This window comes from Phacochoerus africanus, chromosome 12, assembly GCF_016906955.1.
Source record: "Phacochoerus africanus isolate WHEZ1 chromosome 12, ROS_Pafr_v1, whole genome shotgun sequence".
In the NCBI taxonomy this organism is placed as follows: domain Eukaryota; kingdom Metazoa; phylum Chordata; class Mammalia; order Artiodactyla; family Suidae; genus Phacochoerus; species Phacochoerus africanus.
Genome location: NC_062555.1, coordinates 55,889,224 through 55,910,518, shown reverse-complemented (window position 1 = coordinate 55,910,518; position 21,295 = coordinate 55,889,224). Strand labels below are relative to the sequence as shown.

The window sequence follows — 21,295 nt, the reverse complement described above, 5'->3', positions numbered from 1 at the left end:
CCTCAAAAAGCTTAATATGGAACTACCATATGATCCAACAATCCCACTCCTGGGCATCTATCCAGAGAAAACCTCAATTCAAGAACATGCCTGCACCCCAGTGTTCACTGCAGTGCTATGTACAACAGCCAAGACATGGAAGCAACCTATGCCCATCTAGAGGAGTGGATAAAGAAGATGTGGCACATATATACAATGGAATATTACTCATCCACAAAAAAGAATGAAATAATGCCACTTGTAGCAACATGAATGGACCTAGAAATTCTCATACCAAGTGAAGTAAGGCAGAGAAAGACAAATACATGAGATCACTAATACGTGGAATCTTAACAAAAAAGACACAAAAGAACTTACCAAACGGAAACAGACTCAGATTTTGAAACCAAATTCATGGTTACCAAAGGGGAAATGTTGGGAAGCGGGGGATAAATTAGAGGTCGGGGATGACATATACACACTATTATAAATAAAATAGGTAACAAGCACCTATTGTATAGCATAGGGTAATCTACTCAATACTATGTAAACCTGCATGGGAAAAGAATCTGAAAAAGAATGGATATATGTAAATGTATCACTGATATACTCTGATGCATGCCTGAAACTAACAGCTTTCTAAGTCAACCATATTCCAATAAAATTTATTCAAAAAATAAATAGAAAACACTGTACTTCAAAAAAAAAAAAAAAACCCGCCTTAGTTATATTGTGGATTTTGGGTTTTTTGCTTCTTAGGGCTGCACCTGCGGCATATGGAAGTTCCCAGGCTAGGAGTCGAATCAGAGCTACATATTCTGGCCTCCACCACAGCCACAGCCATGCAGGATCCGAGCTGCGTCTGTGACCTACAGCACAGCTCACAGCAACTCAGGATCCTTAACTGACTTCGAGAGGTCAGGGACTAAACCAGCATCCTCATGGATCCTAGTCGGATTTGTCTCTGCCACAATGGGAACTCCCAGTTAGATTGTGTTTATTTTAATTCTTCTATTAGTCTTTTTCATTTTTTTGTTAAGGGCCGCACCCTAGCTTGACTCCCAAGCTAGGAGTCAAACTGAACTGCAGTGCTGGCCTACACCACAGCACAACACCTGATGTAAGCCATGTCTGAGACCAATACCACGGCTCACGGAAAATGCTGGATCCTTAACCTACTGCAAGGCCAGGGATCAAACCTGCATCCTTAAGGATGTTAGTTGGCTTCGTTACCGCTGAGCCACAATGGGAACTCCTATTAGTCCTTTAAATTAAGTAGTTTGTTAACTGAGCTTATAATTATTCTCTCCCCAATCTGGTTAGATTCCTGATGCTAAGTTTATTGCATTTCAAATATTTAATGTTTTAAAACCTTGTAAGCTATTTTCTAGTTTCTCTTGTAGTTATTAATATATTATTCTTCTTAAGCTGTAATGTTTGTCCTGCTTATCTTTATTCCTTCATTGACAACATGCAATGCCAAGAGAATGGTTAACATCAACTATAGTGGTAACTCTAATTCACATCAAAAGTTTGTTCTGAAGGATAATAATCATTAAAAACCACTGGAGACAAAAAAAAAAAAAAAAAAGGAGTTCCCGTCGTGGCGTGCAGTGGTTAACGAATCCGACTAGGAACCATGAGGTTGCGGGTTCGGTCCCTGCCCTTGCTCAGTGGGTTAACGATCCGGCGTTGCCGTGAGCTGTGGTGTAGGTCGCAGACGCGGCTCGGACCCCGCATTGCTGTGGCTCTGGCGTAGGCCGGTGGCTACAGCTCCGATTCAACCCCTAGCCTGGGAACCTCCATATGCCGCGGGAGCGGCCCAAGAAATGACAAAAAGACAAAAAGACAAAAAAAAAAAAAAAAAACACTGGGTATGTAGTCTTGAATATCTATTCTTCTAAATGGGCTGAGTATCGTCACCAGATCAAGCCAGACTCTTGGAGACGTGTACACCTGGGACAACATTTTGGTGCCTATCACTATAATCCAAGGTTTTTCAACTCTGATACTATTAATATTGGGGGCCAGATAATTCTTCGTTGAGGGGAGGGGAGCTGTCCTGTGCACTGCAGGACTCCCGCCAGCATCTCTGACTGCCCCCTCCTATGTGCCAGCAGCACATCCTCCCTCCATCCCCCACATGTGACAATAAAAAACATCTACCGACGTTGCTATGTGTTCCCTAGGGAGAAAACTGTCCCCAGTTGAGAAGCTCTTTACATTAATTGGACCATGGGGTTTTGAAATCAGCTTACATTGAAGGATGTATTAAAAAAATAGTCACGTAAAGGGATGCTATTGAGGATATTATCTGCTATGTTACTCTTTGTTTTTCATTAGGAGGAACCATAGGAGAAATCTGTCTCAGACTTCGGTGCAAACTGGAAGTTGCTTATTTATGGATGATGTGTGTCCTTAAGTTATTATCTTCCCTCCCTCCTTCCTTCCTCTTTTTTGCCACTGCAAAAGCTCAAAAGCAAATTTATAGCCCATCTTTGATAAGTATAAAATCTACATATGCACTCAGGTATACACAAAACCTCCAGAATATCATTTAAATTCATCTCCCCCCATGAGCTTTTTAATCTCATTTTTATCTTCGCATGTGACTACAAACCCTTATTTTGAATAAGATTAAATATAAATTAATAGGAGTTCCCGTTGTGGCTCAGCAGTAACGAAACCAACTAGTATCCATAAAAATGCGGTTCAGGAGTTCCCGTCGTGGCGCAGTGGTTAACGAACCCGACTAGGAACCATGAGGTTGCGGGTTCGGTCCCTGCCCTTGCTCAGTGGGTTAAGGATCCGGCGTTGCCGTGAGCTGTGGTGTAGGTTGCAGACGCAGCTCGGATCCCACATTGCTGTGGCTCTGGGGTAGGCCGGTGGCTACATCTCCGATTGGACCCCTAGCCTGGGAACCTCCATATGCCGAGGGAGCGGCCCAAGAAATAGCAACAACAACAAAAAAGACAAAAGACAAAAAAAAAAAAAAAGCGGTTCAATCCCTGGCTTCATTAGGTGGGTTAAGTATCCGGGGTTGCAGTGAACCGTGGTGTAGGTTGCAGATGAGGTTTGGATCCAGCATTGCTGTGGCTATGGTGTAGGCCAGCAACTGCAGCTCTGATTCCACACCTAGACTGGGAACTTCCATATGCTGTATGAGTGGCCCTAAAAAGCAAAATATATATATATACATATATATATAAATTAATAAACACAATAGTATTTAAATAGTAATTTTCCCCAGATGACACCCCTTAGTCTCCCTTTATCCTGCCTCTCCAAACCTCCTTCTGTTAGATCTAGATCTTCAAGTTTTCCCTTACAAATGTTTAAGTCTGTTCTCTCCAATCAAAGCATATAACGAAATCTGCTCACTTCAGTGAGCTATGCCAGATAGAGAACCATCTGCATAGTCAAGTTTTACAACCAAGTCCTTCTACATTTATTAGAAGTACCGTCCTCCCAGTGGAAACTAAAACATGGGAGGCGTGAACCTCTAGGTGCTGTGTGTCTGGTAGGTTGTGGGGCATCGGGACCTCATTCTGTGGGATAAGGGGGAGATAAAGGACCCACATCTTTCTCTTGTTGATACAGGTTTTGTCAGCTTTCCCTTCCCCACCAAGGCCAAGGAACATTTGGAATCCATCCTGAGCCTGGTGTGTGACAGATGGTGACACAGGAGTGGCCCATCTTGCACAACGGTAACAACTATAAAATAGGGTCCCACCCGCCCCCCCACGCTCAGATTATTTTTGATGGTGCTAAAAGAAACCATTATCCTCTCATTTTAACCCTCATTTTAACTATTCTAAGACCTCAAATCAGATATAGGTATTACAAAGGTTCGTCTACAGAGGACTAGATAAACAATTTATGGTACGGTCTTGCAAGGGAAAACCACTCAGAAAAAAAGAGAAGGTAATATTATTAGTACCTACAGGTACAATATGGTGAATATCAAAAATATGCCAAATGAAAGATACAAGAGTATACATTGTATAATTCTGTTTCTAAGAAATTCTAGAGGAGACAAAACTCATCCATTGTGGCAGGAAGCAAATCAGTGATTGTCTAGGGCCAGCAAAGTTTTAATAGCAAAGCTGCATGGTGGAACTTTACAGAATGATGGAAGGGTTCTCTTTGGTATCACGTTGTGATTGGAAATGGCAGTTTTCCAAGTTATGTATTTATCAAAACCAAACCTTAACAGTACACTTAAACCACGTGCAAATGTGGTATTCTTGAAAAAAAATGCCTAACTTCAAACTAATGATAACGTCAAAACAAAACCCAATTGAAGGACATTCTACAAAACAACTGACCAGTACTGCTGGGAAGCATCAAGGCAGTGAGTGACAAGCCAAGGCCGAGGCGCTCTCACAGGCTAGAAGCACCAAGGTCACAGGACAAGTGGATGCCATGCGGGACTCGGGAACAGCAAAGGGGCAAAATCCAAATACATTCTGCAGCTTACATGTCTTAATTTTGTTAACTGAACCATAGTTCTACGTTGCCGTGAGCTGCGTCTACGACCTACACCACAGCTCACGGCAACTATGTTCTAATATTAATGGAAACTGAATGAAAGCTACATGTAAACTTCACTATTTTTACACTTTAAAACATCTAAAGTTATCAAGAAATAAGTTTTTAGAATGGATGTGTATAACTTTTAACTATTAAAGTTCATATGAAATTAAAACCAAAAAATGGCAGTTTTTAAGAAATAACCCTATCCTCAGGCTGATTTTCCCTTTAAGTTCATTAAATATAATGTTTAAATCAAGAGTAAAACCAATATAAGAACCAAAACACTCTACTTCTCAATATTTGAATGAATAAATCAGATAAAACACACACCAAATTTTTTTTAAATCACTAAATTTAAAAGATTATCAACTGAATACAAATCTCAGAATTACCTCTCTCAGAATCATAGGACGTTTCCTCACATAATACATACCTGATGATAAAATCATTACGTGTTCATCTGAGGAGACAATGGAAAGCAGAAAATTTTGGAGGCTACAGTAAATACACTTAATTTTCATGGCTCTCACATCGAAGGACTGTTATATAAATGGACTCCAAAACTATAGTATTTCATTTACTTAAAGAACGGAAGAAAAGCGGTAGAGAAACATTCAGAGAAAAATTAAAACTTTTATAACATACCTCCTCTGTTCCCATTTTCTTCATCCTACAAAATAAAAAAATACATATTCATGTATGAATATATTTATAACTGGTGAAGGCACAGCAAGGCTCAATTCAATTCGAACTGCTCTCCCCAAAAGGTGCCAACTGCAATCTTGTAACAGTGCCTTTTGCCAGAAGAATCAGGTTCTCACAAATGGTGGCAGGAAGGTTGTGGGTAAAGCCAACTTACGAGGGGGACCCTGGAAGTTCAGTTTCTGACATACTGAGTCTAAGATGTCTAAAACAGACATTCAAGGAGAGCTTCCAGGAGGAGGCAGCTGCACAGATGAACCTAGTTTTTGGAAGAGGGGCCCAGGCCAGTCATCACTTATGTGCTGTATCTTAAAAAAAAAAAATGTGTCTTTAGGAATTCCTTGGTGGCCTAGCAGTTAAGAATCCTGTGTTGTCACTAGAGTGGTGCAGGTCACGGCTATGTTGAGGGTTCAATTCCCGGCCCAGGAACTTCTGCATGTGGTGGGTGCGGCCAAAAAAAACATGCCTAGATGGGCTGTTACAGGACCCAGAATTGTCTTGGTATAAATTGGTTCCAAATTGCTATATACTTAATTTCTTGTAGTCGATGTTGAGTTTTATAGCTCACTGCTACCAGGCTGTCTTGCTGCATGTTATCTACCTCTAGGTGGGAAATGAGAAAAGCAGCTTTGAAAAACTAGCATAAAAATACATTTATTCAAATATTTGTTGAGCCTCTATCAAATGAAAACTATAATGTACTATGGAAAGAAAAACACATCTAGTGAAGGGCTGATAATTTGTTACATAATTTTTGACCTTTATTTTGGCTGCTCAAATATATATTTTTTTTCCTGGTTATAAGCTCTCTTCTGAAACTGCCAAGGTTGCTAGCCATGTAACTATAAGAAAGACATTGTTGTATTAATTGCACATTTTCTGAAAGTTATACAGAATTAATTTTTATACACTCCTTTGAAAAGAATGAACATATTTTCATAATTGAAAAGATTTCATTTATATTTTCCACATAAAATTTATAAGACTGAGACCTATTTTCAAGAAACCTGTGCTAAATAATAGCATTAATAGCTGAGGTTTCCTGAGCAATTACTGCCTGCCAAGTCCTGTCCTGTTTTACACGCATTGTTATCACTTAATCAACACAACCGCCTGTAAGGAAGGTGCTGTCTCGGTCTGTTAGGAGACTCACCCAAGGTCACAGAGCTAACAAGGACCAGAGAAGGGACTCAAACCCAGGCTCTTTTGACTGCAAAGACTGTCCTGTTAACAGTTACATGGCGCTACTACAATTTCTAGAGATATTTTCCAGTAATAACATTTTATACCTGTGTTTGGTAAAATTATCATAAAAATTTGTACTATATATATGTCATCATGACCCAGAGCTCTTCTTCAAAACAAAACTAAAGAACAAAGACAAAAAAAAAATTTTAATATGCAATTAAAGAAAGGGACTTATTTATTATTTATTTTTCAGCTACACCTGCAGCATATGGAAGTTCCTGGGCTAGGGATGGAATTGGAGCTGCAGCTGCAGGCCTACACCACAGCCACAGCAATGTTGCATCTGAGTCACATCTGTGCCTTACGCTGTAGCTTGCATCAACACTGTATCTTTAACCCTGAGGGAGGGAGGCCAGGGATGGAACCCGCATCCTCATGGATACTATGCCAGGTTCCCAAACCACTGAGCCACAATGGGAACTCCAAGAAAGGGACTCTTAAAAATTTTCAGTTACTCTCTTAAGTGACCTAAAACCTAAGTAATACTATTTAAGGCATTTAAGATAAAGTAGATTCTTAGGGAGTTCAGTTCAACTCTTTTATATATTTCAGGAACACCAAACTGGTACATTTTAATTCCAAAGCTAACAATTATTCATAATTCTTTAAAACTCTTCAGTATTTTTAAAAGCTTATTAAGACATCTTACTGGAAAGAAATATTTAGCAAAGATAATAAAAAGAGTGTGCTCTCCAGAAACAATTTGACATTACATTTTAAAAGACAGCCCTAAATTCAAAGAGTTTTAGAATTAGAAAGGATTTTGTGTTTTCTTTTTTTTCTTTTTCTTTTTTTTTTTGGCTTTTTGCCATTTCTAGGGCTGCTCCCACGGCATATGGAGATTCCCAGGCTAGGGGTCTAATCGGAGCTGTAGCCACCAGCCTACACCAGAGCCACAGCAACGCGGGATCCGAGCCGCGTCTGCAACCTACACCAGAGCTCACGACAACGCCAGATCCTTAACCCACTGAGCAAGGCAAGGGATAGAACCCGCAATCTCATGGTTCCTAGTCGGATTTGTTAACCACTGAGCCATGACGGGAACTAGAGGATTTTGTGTTTTCTAATCTTCTAGCTCCATTCCCTCAAATTAGAATGGAAATCTCGAGGCCAAAAAAAAAAAAAAAAAGTGAAGGGGCTGGGCCAAAGTCTCCCAAGTCTTCTGAATGTCATTATGTCCATTACACTGCTATCTAATGATTAAGCATTAGGCATTCACACTGGCCAAGTTCAAATCCTTGGTCCACCACTTACTCCATATATGACTCAGACCAGTTTCCACATCTGTTACATGGGGCTAAAAATAAAGTGAGATAATGCTCATAAAGAACCGTAAAGAGAAGGGAACAAGTCTCAGTATTTCAGCTGCCATTATGATTATTCCATGCCACCTCTTATTAGACCCTATTACTATATGCTGAAGCATATTCATGTCATTCAGTCTAGTGACAAGCTGTGTTTTTAAACTCTGACTTGCCATCATATTAAATGATACTGAAAGTATCCATCTAATTCCAGTAACTTTTTATAATTGTCCAAATATTTAGCAAACTATTTCCTCTGCATAGTCTGCTCAGAAAACTCACCACCCTTCTAGATGCTAGAAAAATAGCTATGTACTAGAAAAAACAGAATCAAGTTTAGAATTAGACATTCTTTTAAAAAAGATTTGGAATTCATAATCAGTATGATCTTTCAGAGGAGATTAAAGTGTTTGGTTCAGAGAGTAGAAAAATACCTAAAAATTTGGAAAAATATAATAACAGTGTAAATACAAACTAATTCTTTTAAGACAGAAGGAAAGCAGGATGAGAAGAAGACAAGAAGGAGACAGGAATTGCCTTGCATTCTGCTTTAATTACTTCTCTTACCTTATATGAAAATTGAATTGCAGACTCTGGGGGATAAACAATAAAATGCCTCAATGTGAAACCGAAGCCTTGAGATGTTCTTTTCAACATAACTGTTTTGGGACCTGGCCAGGAGAATGTTTCATCTTCGGATGGTGATACAGTTTCACTCTGTTCTTTTCCATCTTTACTTTTTGATACCTAAAGTGAAAAGATGATTTAAAGTTAACTATAGGACACAATATACTTCATCACTTGGGGGAAAAAAATATGTGTAAAAATATAATACCTGAGGCACAGACAGAAACTCAGTGGAGAAAAAGAACCATATTCTGATGCATATGTGGTATAACAAGTCATAAAGAAGATCAAAAAACTCAACTTTTTTTCTACTAGAAAGGGAGGCTATAAAAAGTTAATCAGAAGCAAGAAAGAACTCTTGAAAATGAGAAATATAATGGCTAAAATGTTAAATGCAATAAAAGGAATGAAAGATAACACGAAGAAAATCTCAGAGAGCTCTAAGGACTAGGAAATAGAAACTATGAAAGAAGAGACAGGAAACTCTTGCCGAGTAAGAACACAAAAAACTGTTATGAGTCCAACAGCAGCAAAGGATATTACAAAGTAAGAGATAAGGCTTTGGGTTCTGAGCACAACCTCGGTATCCACATAGATAACCCTTCTAATATTCTGAATTTCCAGTTCTTTGCTCCCCCCTAACCACCACCACCCCGGCCCTCACGGCCCCCTGTCCTCACTTCCCTCTTAAGCCAGTTTCGACTCAGTCCTTTGCCTTTCTCTCACTTCCTCAAAGTTGCCTAAGAAAACCCAAATCAACATCGTCTGCCCTGGACCTGCATCCAGGCTGTCGAATTTTTTATGCAGAAAAACAAAAAATTAAGCCAACTGCTTTCACTCTAAGTTCCCGATGGGGAGTTCCCTTCGGGGCTCAGTGGTTAACGAACCTGACTAGTAACCATGAGGTTGTGGGTTCAATCCCTGGCCTCGCTCAGTGGGTTAAGAATCCGGTGTTGCCGGGAGCTGTGCTGTAGGTCACAGACGTGGCTCAGATCTGTGCTGCTGTGGCTGTGGTGTAGGCGGGTAGCTACAGCCCCGATTCACCCCCTACCCTGGGAACCTCCATATGCCCCGAGTGTGGCCCCCAAAAGACCAACAATAATAACAACCTCAGGAGAGTCTTAAGTGTGGTCTGGCCATGCTAACAGGGTTCTCCCCATCCCTTCATTCCAGACGACCGTTTCTTCCCTTCCCCCACCCTCACTTGTAGCTAACAACCCTGCTTTCATTGCACAAAACCACGCAAGCAAGAAAACGAGAACTTAGTGACCAGCCATCCACCCTGCAGCTGGACCACGCTCTCTGGTTTTCCCTCCGGACAATGGCTGAGCTTCCCATTGGCCCACAGCCCCACCACTTACGTGCTAGACCCCGTTCCTCTTCCTAGACCAAGACATGGTCCCAGCAAGTCCCCCCCCCCCCCCCGCCGGCTCTCATGCATCATATGTTTGCTCTTCGCTACATCATTCCCATCCCCTGTGTGTACATTTCCTAAGTTCTTTCATCTTAAAACACCGACAGAAATTCTCTCTTGACCACAGCCCTCTCCAGCTTCCACTTTGTTGTTCTGCTTATCTTCAGAGCAAAACCCCTTGAAAGTTGTCTACAGCTGCTATCTCCAATTCTTCCTCTCCCATTTATCTCGTAAATCTCCTTAAATCAGACTTTGGCCTCCATAATTCCCTGGAACTGCTCTTGTCAAGGTCAACAATGGCTTCTACATCGCTGAACGGAGTGGTCACTTCTCAGCTCTCGTCTTCCGTGACCTGTCAGGGGGTAAGGGATTACTTCCTTCTTGAAAAACGTTTCCATGGGACTTCCTACACTGATCTGAATTTCCTCCTACCCCTGGGGTCCTCCTGCTCAGTCTCTCTGTGGCGTCATCTGCTTGACTTGTGAGTTTAGGAGCACCTGGGACTCAGCCCAGGGACCCTTCTACCTCGACTCTGGCGGGTGGTGATCTCCCCAGTGTGCATCTCTAGCCCAGACACCTCCCCAATCTAACAGACACCTCAAACTTAACATGTCTACTTTGCTGCTCAGATTTTGTATTCAATTACAACTCCAAGTTCACCTCAGCAGTTTTGAAATGTCACCTTCATCCAATGACAAATACTTGAATATGCTTGATTCCATTACATTTTAAATTACACTCCACTAATGAATCATGCCTATTCTTCCACAATGATTTACTTTAGAAGAAGGTGTTTAAACCTAAATAATTCTCCTGGAGGCAATTTTTCAAGAGACTTCTAAATCCTGAACACTTTCATCGTAAGTCAATACCTAGGCTATTACTAGTGAGCCATTCATCAACTTCATTTTCTTTTCCATTTGGGAAGGCAGCTAGATAGTAATATTTCGCCACCAAACTTGCAGCAGAAGAAGTTGTAGCTGAGTCTTAGTCAATGGAATGGAAGTATTATCCTTTTTCTTTTTTTGGTCTTTTTAGAGTTGCACCGAGGCATATGGAGGTTCCCAGGTTAGGTGTTGAATCGGAGCTATAGCTGCTGGCCTGCACCACAGCCACAGCAACGCAGGATCCGAGCCACATCTTGGACCTACACCACTGCTCACATCAACCCAGATCCTTAACCCACTGAGCAAGGCCAGGGATGAAAACTGAGTTCTCATGGATGCCAGTCATATTCATTTCCGCTGAGCCAGGACGTTACTCTGGAAGTATAATAAATATCTAAAAGTGAACAGCATTTCTACCTACACATGGACAATACACTTGGAAATTGAAAATTTTAAAATACCACTTAAAATGTGAAATACTTGGAGTTCCCGTCGTGGCGCAGTGGTTAACAAATCCGACTAGGAACCATGAGGTTGCGGGTTCGGTCCCTGCCCTTGCTCAGTGGGTTAAAGATCCGGCGTTGCTGTGAGCTGTGGTGTAGGTTGCAGACGCAGCTCGGATCCCACGTTGCTGTGGCTCTGGCGTAGGCCTGTGGCTGCAGCTCCGATTGGACCCCTAGCCTGGGAACCTCCATATGCCGAGGGAGCGGCCCAAGAAATAGCAAAAAGACCAAAAAAAAAAAAGTGAAATACTTTGGGATAAATGTGACAACAGATTTGTCAGACCTATAAAGTGGAACTCCAAAGCACTGCTGAGGGATTAAAGAATATCTAAAGAGGAGTTCCCATCGTGGCTCAGAGGCTGACGAATCCGACTATGAACCGTGAGGTTGCGGGTTCGATCCCTGGCCTTATTCACTGGGTTAAGGATCTGGCATTGCCATGAGCTATGGTGTAGATAGGTCGCAGATGCGGCTTGGATTCCGGGTTGCTGTGGCTCTGACGTAGGCCAGCAGCTGTAGCTCCAATTCAACACCTAACCTGGGAACCTCCATATGCCTCGGGTGCAACTCTAAAAAGACAAAAAAAAAAAAAAAGACTATCTAAAGAGGGTATGCCATGTTGGTGGTTCAGAAGATTCAGTATTGTTATAATGTCAACTCCCCAGACTGATCCACATTCCATGAAATCCCAATCAAAACCCTAGGAGATTTTTGTGTACAAGTTGATAAGCTGTTTCTAAAATTTACTTTGAAATGAAAAAGACCTAAATAGCAAAACTAACTTTGAAAAAGAACAGAACTGAGGTACTTACACTGCAAGACTCCAGATAAAGCTACAGCAAACAAGACTCTGAGCTACCGAGGGAGACTCTGTACACTTGAAGCTCGGTTCTCATAAATGCATTTTACTCTGTCTCCCCTTCTAAGATTTGGAGATTTGGAGGGGGAGGGGGGAATAATATCAAAAACCACCATGAGAGAATCACGTGGAGTCTCGAAGAACTGCAAAATCAATCACATGACCTGGCAGAATTTGTACCATAAAAGTTGTTACTCTAGGCTTAATTAGCCAAACAGTTTAGCTAAGCTCTAGGGAGTGACTGGATCCTTCTCTGAAGATCCAAATGAGGGAATTGTTTTATATATGCACGCAAGTTCATTCTCTTTTCCTCTCTCCCCGCCCCCACCCATTCAGTAAATATTTACTGACCGCCACTATGTCCTCAACACAATGGGGATACAAGGATGAATGAAATACGCAGTTTGTTTAATTAAGCTTCTTATTTTTGAGCTAAGCATAGATTCCCAAGCAGTTGTAAAAAAAAATAAAACAAAGAGACCCCATGGAATCTTTATGTAGATTCTCTCAAGAGTTAACCTCGTGGAAAACCACAGTACAGTATCACAACCAGAATTCTGACATAGATACAATCCATCCATCTTATTCAGAGTTCATCAGTTTCGCTTGTACTCATGTGTGTGGGTGTGTGTGCAGTTCTCTGCAGACTGATCACATGCGCAGGCTTGTGTTTCCACCACAGGCAAGATACAGAACACTTCCATCACCAGTGAAGAGCCCCACTGCTGTCCCTTCATCACCATGTCCACTTGTCACTTCACCTCTCACCCACTCCCTAACCCTAGACAACAACTAATGTGCTCCACATTGCTATCATTTTGTCATTTCAAGAATATTAGATCAATGGAATCATACAGTCTGTAAACTTTCGGGGTTTTTTTCCCCACTCAGCATAATTCCCTAGAGATTCATGCAGCATGTTGCCTGTATTAATAGTTTGCCTCTCTTCGTTGTGGAGTAGTAGTCCACAGTATGGATGTACCGCAGTGCATTTTAAGGACATCCAGATGTTGCTGGTTTTTGACAATTATGAAAAATGTGTTGTGAACATACACGTACAGGTGTGTATTAATGTATTTTCCATGTGTCTGGGATAAATGTTCAAGAGTGCTGTTGCTGGGTTTTATGTATGGTAATTGCATGTTTAGTTTTTTTAAGAAACTGCCCAACTTTCCCAGAGTGACTGTTTCATTTTAAATTTCCACCAGCCATGTATATAAGTGATCCAGTTTCTCTGCGTTTTTTTTTTTTTGCTTTTTAGGGCCACACTCATGGGATATGGAACTTTCCAGGCTAAGGGTCGAATCAAGCTACAGCTGCCAGCCTACACCACAGCCATGGCAACGCAGGATCTGAGCCACCTCTGCGACCTACACCATAGTTCACAGCAATACCGGATCCTTAACTCACTAAGCGAGGCCAGGGATCAAACCTGTATCCTCATGGACCCTAGCTGGGTTCATTAACCACTGAGCCATGAAGGGAACTCCCTCTCTCTGCATTCTTGATGGCTTTTGGTATTGTCGTTATTTCACCAGTGTGATAGGTGTGTGGTGATATCCTGTTGTGGTAATATTTGCGTTTCCCTCATGGCCAACGATGAACCCCTTTTCATGTGCTTCGCTGCCATCTCCTTATGTAATTTCACAGCATGAAAGAATTTTTTTTTTCTTGTCTTTTTGCCATTTCTTGGGCCGCTCCCGTGGCATATGGAGGTTCCCAGGCTAGGGGTCTAATCAGAGCTGTAGCTGCCAGCCTATGCCAGAGCCAGAGCAACGCAGGATCCGAGCTGCGTCTGCAACCTACACCTCAGCTCACGGCAATGCCGGATGGTTAACCAACTGAGCAAGGGCAGGGATCGAACCCGAAACCTCATGGTTCCTAGTCGGATTCGTTAACCACTGCGCCACGACGGGAACTCCACAGCATGAAAGAATTTTTAAGATTTCATCAGAGTTCCCATTGTGGCAGAGTTCCCCTTGTGGCACAGCGGAAACAAATCTGATTCCTGGACCTGCTCAGTGGATTAAGAATCCAGCATTGCCGTGATCTGTGGTGGACGTCACAGATGCGGCTCGGATCCTGTGTTGCTGTTGTGTAGGCTGGCAGCTGTAGCTCTGATTCGACCTCTAGCCTGGGAACTTCCATAAGCCGAGGGTGCGGCCCTAAAAAGCAAAAAAAAAAAAAGATTTAATCAATATAAGCAAACCCCTTCCTATTACACTCGAGGATGCTGAGACCCAGATTAGCCAAGTGATTTGTCCAAGATTACTGCTGGCTACTATCAGGATGAAAATTAAAGTCACGGTTTCCTGAATCTGAGGCTAGAATATTTCCCCTGAGTCACATTATATTTCATCATTTCTTCTACTGTGTAGTCTCCATCGTTTCTTCCCAATAGCTCTTTGATCTAATTTTAAATTTTATTTTTCTGCAGGACTCTAATTTTACAACTTGAAACATCTTAGATGCATTCAATTTATTTCTATTGTATTATTATTATTTGGCCTCACAGCCCTGAAATGTCGTCAAGGTTCCTTTCCTTTTCCTTTGAACCACATAGATAAGGTTCTTGGATCATAGCGTCATGCTTCAAGTTTCTGAATTGAGCCTGCTGTGTCCTGTTCTACTGAGTTCTTTACAAAAATGGAGAAAATTAAAGAGTAAGCAATTTCTTTTTTTGCTCCCTACAAACTAAGATTTTTTTTGATGCAACAAAGCTCCGGCATCTCAATTATTTCACCCTCCCAAGAAGGCCCACTGAATCCCCTCTAGTCTCCTACCTTTTCCCTACAGGGAAGAAGGGAGGGTTAAAATTCATTCTGCATAGAAAGAGAAGATGAAAAGCTAGACATACGCGCCTTCCTCCCTCCTTCTCCTCCCAACCCGCAGAGCCTCTGATCTGTTAGGTTTTATAACAAGGACGCACTGCAGGCACACCGTGAAGGACACAGCAGTCAGGCTTCTCCACCAGAGGAGACCCTTCACTTTGTCTCTCTACACATGTATCATCTCCCCACCACGAGCACCAGTTCACGTCCCCACAGCATCAGGGTGTAAGAAGCCAGGAACCGGCTGGAATCACAGTAGTTAAATTCCTGCGGACAAACAACTGTCATCTGATTCCCTTAAAAGACTTCATAACAACGTCACTCGATTGAATTATAATAACTCAAGGTTAAAAGAAACCAAAATAAAGGATAAAAACTAGATATAACAAACTAGACAAAGCCAAGAGGAGGAAGAGAAAGTAGGAGGGGGAAGCATTCATCATATAACAATAAAAGTAATAAAAACCTCACGGAGGGGATCACACGGACACCACAGCACCTTTGGGGATAATGAAAATGTCCTAAAAGTAGACTGTAAAGAAAGTTTCACAACCATGTAAATCTGCTACAAGCCACAGACACATACACTTACAGTGAGTGGAGTTTACGGCATGTAAATTACACTTCAACAAAGATATTTAAAAGAAAAAAAAAAGTACAAAGTCTAAATGTTTGCCAGAGGTCAAAGATGCAGGGCTGTCCTGAAAGCAAACACAAGAGAGTTAGGAAAGAATCCCTGTACACACAGCAACTATGTAACCCTTAGTCTTTTATAATTACTTGTACTTTAAATAGAACGGGGATGGCTTCTTAGTATATTCCAGGAATTGTTCATGATAAAGCCTAAGAAAGTAGTATACGATGTTCATCCTCAAGAATCCTAATATTGATTCCATCAATAAATTATGATACAGCTACTAAAGCCAGAATTGGGGGGGGGGGGGGAATCTAGGCATGGGGAAATGCCCAAAATACAATACTGAGGGGAAATGGTAAGAGTAAAATGTTACAGAATGACTAAAATTATCTTAATGAATTAATCATTCTAGCAAAGCAACTTAACACTTTGAAACCCAAAGTGAAATTTCACCCACACAACACACAAACCATCTGGAATAAGGGGGCATGTTTCTTTTTGCTAAACAATTCAGATTTTCTGTAAGGAACAGGCATGAACAGGAACATTCGCATCGACCTGCACTGTGGGGCCCACCCCCTTGCTGACTAGTTGTGTGTTGAAAATTTCATCTGTGCTAACTGAATAACCCATTCCTTCCTTGGACACAAAGTGCCTTAGAGCAGAATCTCCCAACCAGGACGGCAACACTCAGAAGCGGTTTCCCAGGCCCTGTATCTCACAGAGCACCTGCAGCATAGGATGTACCCTATTGTATTATAATTACTTGTTTATACATCTATCTTCTCAATCTTAGACCAGCTTCCTGAGGAGAGAGGGGATCTAGGTCTTCTTATTCTAGGGTCCAGTATAAATTCTGACAACAAGTAAGACACAAAAAAGAAAGTAAATTTAAAGGAATTAATAAGTTTGCATAAAACAAGGATAATAGAAAAAACCAATTATGTTAAAACTTTGCTGGGGAATGACTCGCTTTACCTACTTCCTCATTTTTCTCATTTGAGACAGTAAGTGCATATAGTTCTATTTCACATCAAGTAGACAATGATAATGACACAGACATAAACTCAAATACAGACGTCTATTTTTTAACACATATTTTCCGATAAAGAGGCTCTATGACCAAATAATAGTTATTTTCCAGAAGCTACTTATTTTGGGATAGGAATAAAATTTTATTTACTCTGAATCAGAGAAAAGGTTGTATTTTTAGGTTAAAAACAATCACCTCCCTATCCTTTGGGCAGAAATCACCTCCCTATCCTTTGGGCAGACAGAAATCGCCAAATTAAGAGGCAAGCTCAAGTTTCAATTCATCCTAGCTACCAATGAAATGATGCAGACAGAGAGACAACGAGCGTGCACACAGGCACAGGGGTCCAGAAGGTTGGACCCGTATCATGTGGTTTCACCATTCTGCTTGAAGCACTGTAATGCCCTAGAATGTCAGAGGCTCATCTCATTAAACGTACACACAAGTAAGTTTTCTCAGTCTCTGTTGATTCTGGATTATCAAAGGCACTACACTGGCAACCAATGTCAAGAGCTGACTCAATTTCACGAGCCTGAACTGTGGACAAATTTCACAGACTTTTATGAAGCGAGAAGCAAACGTCGAGATAATACAATCCAGCTTGGTCATTCCCCATTTTATAGAACACTGAGTAATGCACCCAAAGTTACACAATTCTTGGTGACCCAAACTATTTATGAGGGTCCAACAAAAGTAGGACAGACCAGACAAAAAGCACTACTCCAATGGATCAGGAGCAACTGGGAAAATGGGTCATAAAGGATGCTGAAATGGTTTTCTAGATCAGTAAACATACAGGCTTCTGTATGGCAGTTAGGGTGAAGGCACCCCACATCATAGGAAATCATGATTATTTACTTATTAGCTCTCAGTGAGTGTAGGCTACCATAGTCAGCTGTTTCCAGGAGGGCAAGGACCTCCTGCCACATACGGTAAGCTCTGCCCTACAAGAAGCTTTCCCTGGTGACCGGGAAGAAGGTGGAGAGCTTCAAGGCGGTCACGTCGAATAGACATAGAATTACCGAACTGTGGAAATGGGATAGTTCCTCCACCCCTTTGCCTTTTCCTGAAACAGAAGAAACTCAATATACAAAATATCAAATACCCAGAGTGGTTCTCTCTGGGCACAGAGGAAGAGTTTGTACAGGAACTTGCTGCATTTTGCTGGTTCCTCAGAAACTCTTAGTCTGCGAAGGAGTTGAAAAATCAGAGATGTAGTTCAACCAATTTATTTCACAAATACGAAAACGGGGGCCCAGAGGGACTTGCTGATTGATGACCGCACAGCTCATCAGTGACAGAGCTTAGGCTAGAACCTAAGTTTCCAAGCTCCTGACCCTGGACACTCCTGCTGTCCTACATGAACACACTGTTACTAACTTGAGAGTAAGAGCTACCAGGTCATGTCCTCTTTTTTTTTCCCTTTACAACCAACATTTGGTAGATACATAATTTATCTTCATTAAAGACAAATTAGAAAATAAAGCTGACTCAAAAAATACTAATAATTTAACTTATCTCCTATTACCCCCTAGAGAAGACTGATGCCGGTATTTTGATAGATATATATAGTTTGATATGTATCTTTCCAGACTTTTTCATATGTAAATATATACGAATACACACTTTACACTCATTTTTATTTAATGTTATGACTTTCTTTCCATATTAATATATATTCACACACTATTTTTTAAAGACTGGATGGTATTTCACCCTGTGAATAAATCAAATTTTATTTATTTGCTTTTGTCTTTTGTCATTTAAGAAGGCACACTGTTGGAGTTCCTGTCGAGGCTCAGTGGTTAATGAATCTGACTAGCATCCATGAGGACACAGGTTCAATCCCTGGCCTTGCTCAGTGGGTTAAGGATTCAGCGTTGCCATGAACTGTGGTGTAGGTCCCAGATGTGGCTCAGATCTGACATTTCTGTGGCTGTAGCTGGCAGCAACAGCTCCAATTTGACTCCTAGGCTGGGAATCTCCATATGCCACAGGTGTAGCCTTAAAAAGGCAAAAAAAAAAAAAAGGCAAAAGGCACACTACTCCTTAAGCTTCCCCCCGCCCCCAAACTACCACATCTGCAGCATATGGAAATTCCCAGGCCTGGGGATGACTCAGAGCTGCAGCTGCCAGCCTACACCACAGCCACAGCAACATAGGATCCCAAATGCATCTGTGATCTGTACCACAACTTGTGGCAACACCATATCCTTAATCCACGGAGCGAGGGCAGGGCCCGAATCCACATGGAGACAACATTGGTTCCTTAATCCACTAAGCCACAATGGAAACTCATCTTAACGCTTTTTAATACTACTTATCATTGCTATTATTATTACTACTGCTACTACAACCACCTGTAGACCAAGCTCTGTGAAATACCATGACTACATCATTAGGATAAATGCCTAAGAATGGAGTTGCTGGATCCAATCATTATGTTTTGTTTCTTTGTCTTAAAGTTTTATACACAAAATGTCCAAGGGCCATCTATAAAACGGGGAACCAAGTCACAAACCTACTGACAGCACATCAGACGGCTATATCCATATTCTAGCCAATACTGGGTAGTTATTCTTTAATCTTTGCCAATAAGCTAGGATGAAAAATCGTTCTTACTGTTTTAAGTTTTCTTTCATTAGTAGTGAAGCTAATAAACACCTTTGCCTGTAACACCAATTCTTTTTTTTTTTGGGGGGGGGGTGTCTTTTTAGGACCACATCCACCGCATATGGAGGTTCCCAGGCTAGGGGTTGAATCAGAGCTGCAGAGGCTGGCCTATGCCACAGCCACAGCCACGTGGGATCTGAGCCACCTCTTCGACCTACACCACAGCTCAGGGCAATGCCGGATCCTTAACCCACTGAACAAGGCCAGGGAGTGAACCCATGTACTCATGGATCCTAACTGAGTTTGTTAACCGCTGAGCCACAGCAGGAACTCCAAACACCCAATTCTTAAGGACCTATAATATAAATAATATAGATAAAGATATATAGATGGACTCAAGTTTAAGAATGAATTACAAAAGAACACTGGAGTTCAGAACACGGTTCTCAGACAAAATGAGGGTAGACAGATGTCTTCAAACACAGTAGTAGAAACCAAAGCAAAAATCCTAAGAACTAGAAAGGGAGCTTAAAATACACAGGAACCCAGCGGTGACGACCTGGCGAAACAGACCCCAGACCTCAGAGATGACACAAGCCCCCACAAAGAAGGAGGGTCAAACCGGTTTGGGTTCAGATTGCTCTGAGCACTGAGACGCCCCTCACATTCAGGCAGGGACACCGGAGCAGATCCAGCCAAGGCAGACGACATGAAGGGGGCCAACTGCATCCATGGTCCCCGGGAGGGTGGAGATGGGCTTGGAAAGGGAGCACCTCAGCTGCCATCCGGTTCCTAAGGTGGTAAGGTCTGTGCACACCCTTTCAAATGCATCACTGATTCTAGGTCCAACAAAACTGTTTCTTATTTATTTCAAAAACCCAGCTAAGTAAAAAATTCTCAGTGCAGGAGGTCTTTGTTTTGTAATTTGTTCATTAAAAGTTATGATTAAATATCAAGAAGTATTCAGTACACATTTTACAGGCCCTGGTGGAGCTCACCATTTAAAAGCAATAAATTATTTTAATCACTCCATAATTTATGTCCCATAAATACAACTGCCTTTCAATACAACATTTTTCTGGAAACTACATTACAAAGTGAATCACTTGAATAGATAATATTTTAAGTAGAAAAACATGGTTTAATTGGCTAAAACACAGAAAACAGACACAGAAATGTGAAGATATAACAATTAGAAACCTCTCAAATCATTTGCAAGTGCAAACTGTCACTTAAATAAGCATAATTATCCCAGCTGGATATGGCACAAGAAGGAGTTTAAAGTATTATAAAGTACATATGGCACTCACAAAAACACAAATCCAACATGCCATAAATTTTACTAAAAATTTATAAGGTAGAAATAAGAGCCATTAACCATTCAGATCAGCCTGAACAGCCAAAAGGGAATTATATATTAAAAGAAATATACCCCCTTTATACGCCTTTGCTTTGGCTATTGTGCAAGGAGTTTATGATTGAGATGGATGCCACAGGCTATTTATTTCTTTAAATACTAGTTGGCTGGACTATCTCCCAAACCAATTTCCAGATTTTTGTTAGTGACATTGATATTGTTGTTATTACTGTTGCTGAATTAATTCAAATTTGATTAATTATAATCTTCACAGGAAGAAACAAAAGTTTTCGTATAAAATTGTCTTATTTTTGGAAAAACTGCTTTCCCCACATCCATTTTAGCAAGGCTAAAATGGCAGTGCCCCTCGCTCTCTGCACATTCTATCTTTAAACATCTTTACGCTCAAGTAGATATTGTCAATGCAGGCAATATTTATTAAGTAGTTCTTAAGGACACCAGGAAGATGAAGTTGCTTGAAGGGTACGAACTTGCTTTGGATACTCAAATAGACTATTCAAAAAAACTGAAAAGTAGATGGCATTATTCCTATTTTATGTATTTCTAACACTGAACTCAAAGAAATTAGGTAACTTATCCAAGTTCTTACAACTAGCAAATGGTGGTTAAAAGATCTGAACACTTTACAAAAGAAGAAATCCAAGGAATTCCAGCTGTGGTGAAGCGGATTAAGAATCCCACTGCTAAATTCCCACTGTGGCTCAGGGAAACGAATCTGACTAGCATCCATGAGGACACAGGTTC

General features: G+C 41.2%; 1 protein-coding gene across 5 annotated transcripts in view; it reads right to left on the bottom strand.

Annotated features, from left to right (window-relative positions):
- Positions 1-21,295, bottom strand: part of ARHGAP21 (Rho GTPase activating protein 21) — a 141,596-nt gene that overhangs the window by 80,251 nt on the left and 40,050 nt on the right. For all 5 annotated transcript variants that reach the window (XM_047755607.1, XM_047755609.1, XM_047755610.1 and 2 more), the window contains exons 3-4: positions 8,337-8,516; positions 5,161-5,185 (exon numbers count right to left, since the gene is read on the bottom strand). In XM_047755607.1, coding sequence (XP_047611563.1) covers positions 5,161-5,185; positions 8,337-8,516 — 205 coding nt within the window. The remainder of the gene's footprint in view (positions 1-5,160; positions 5,186-8,336; positions 8,517-21,295) is intronic.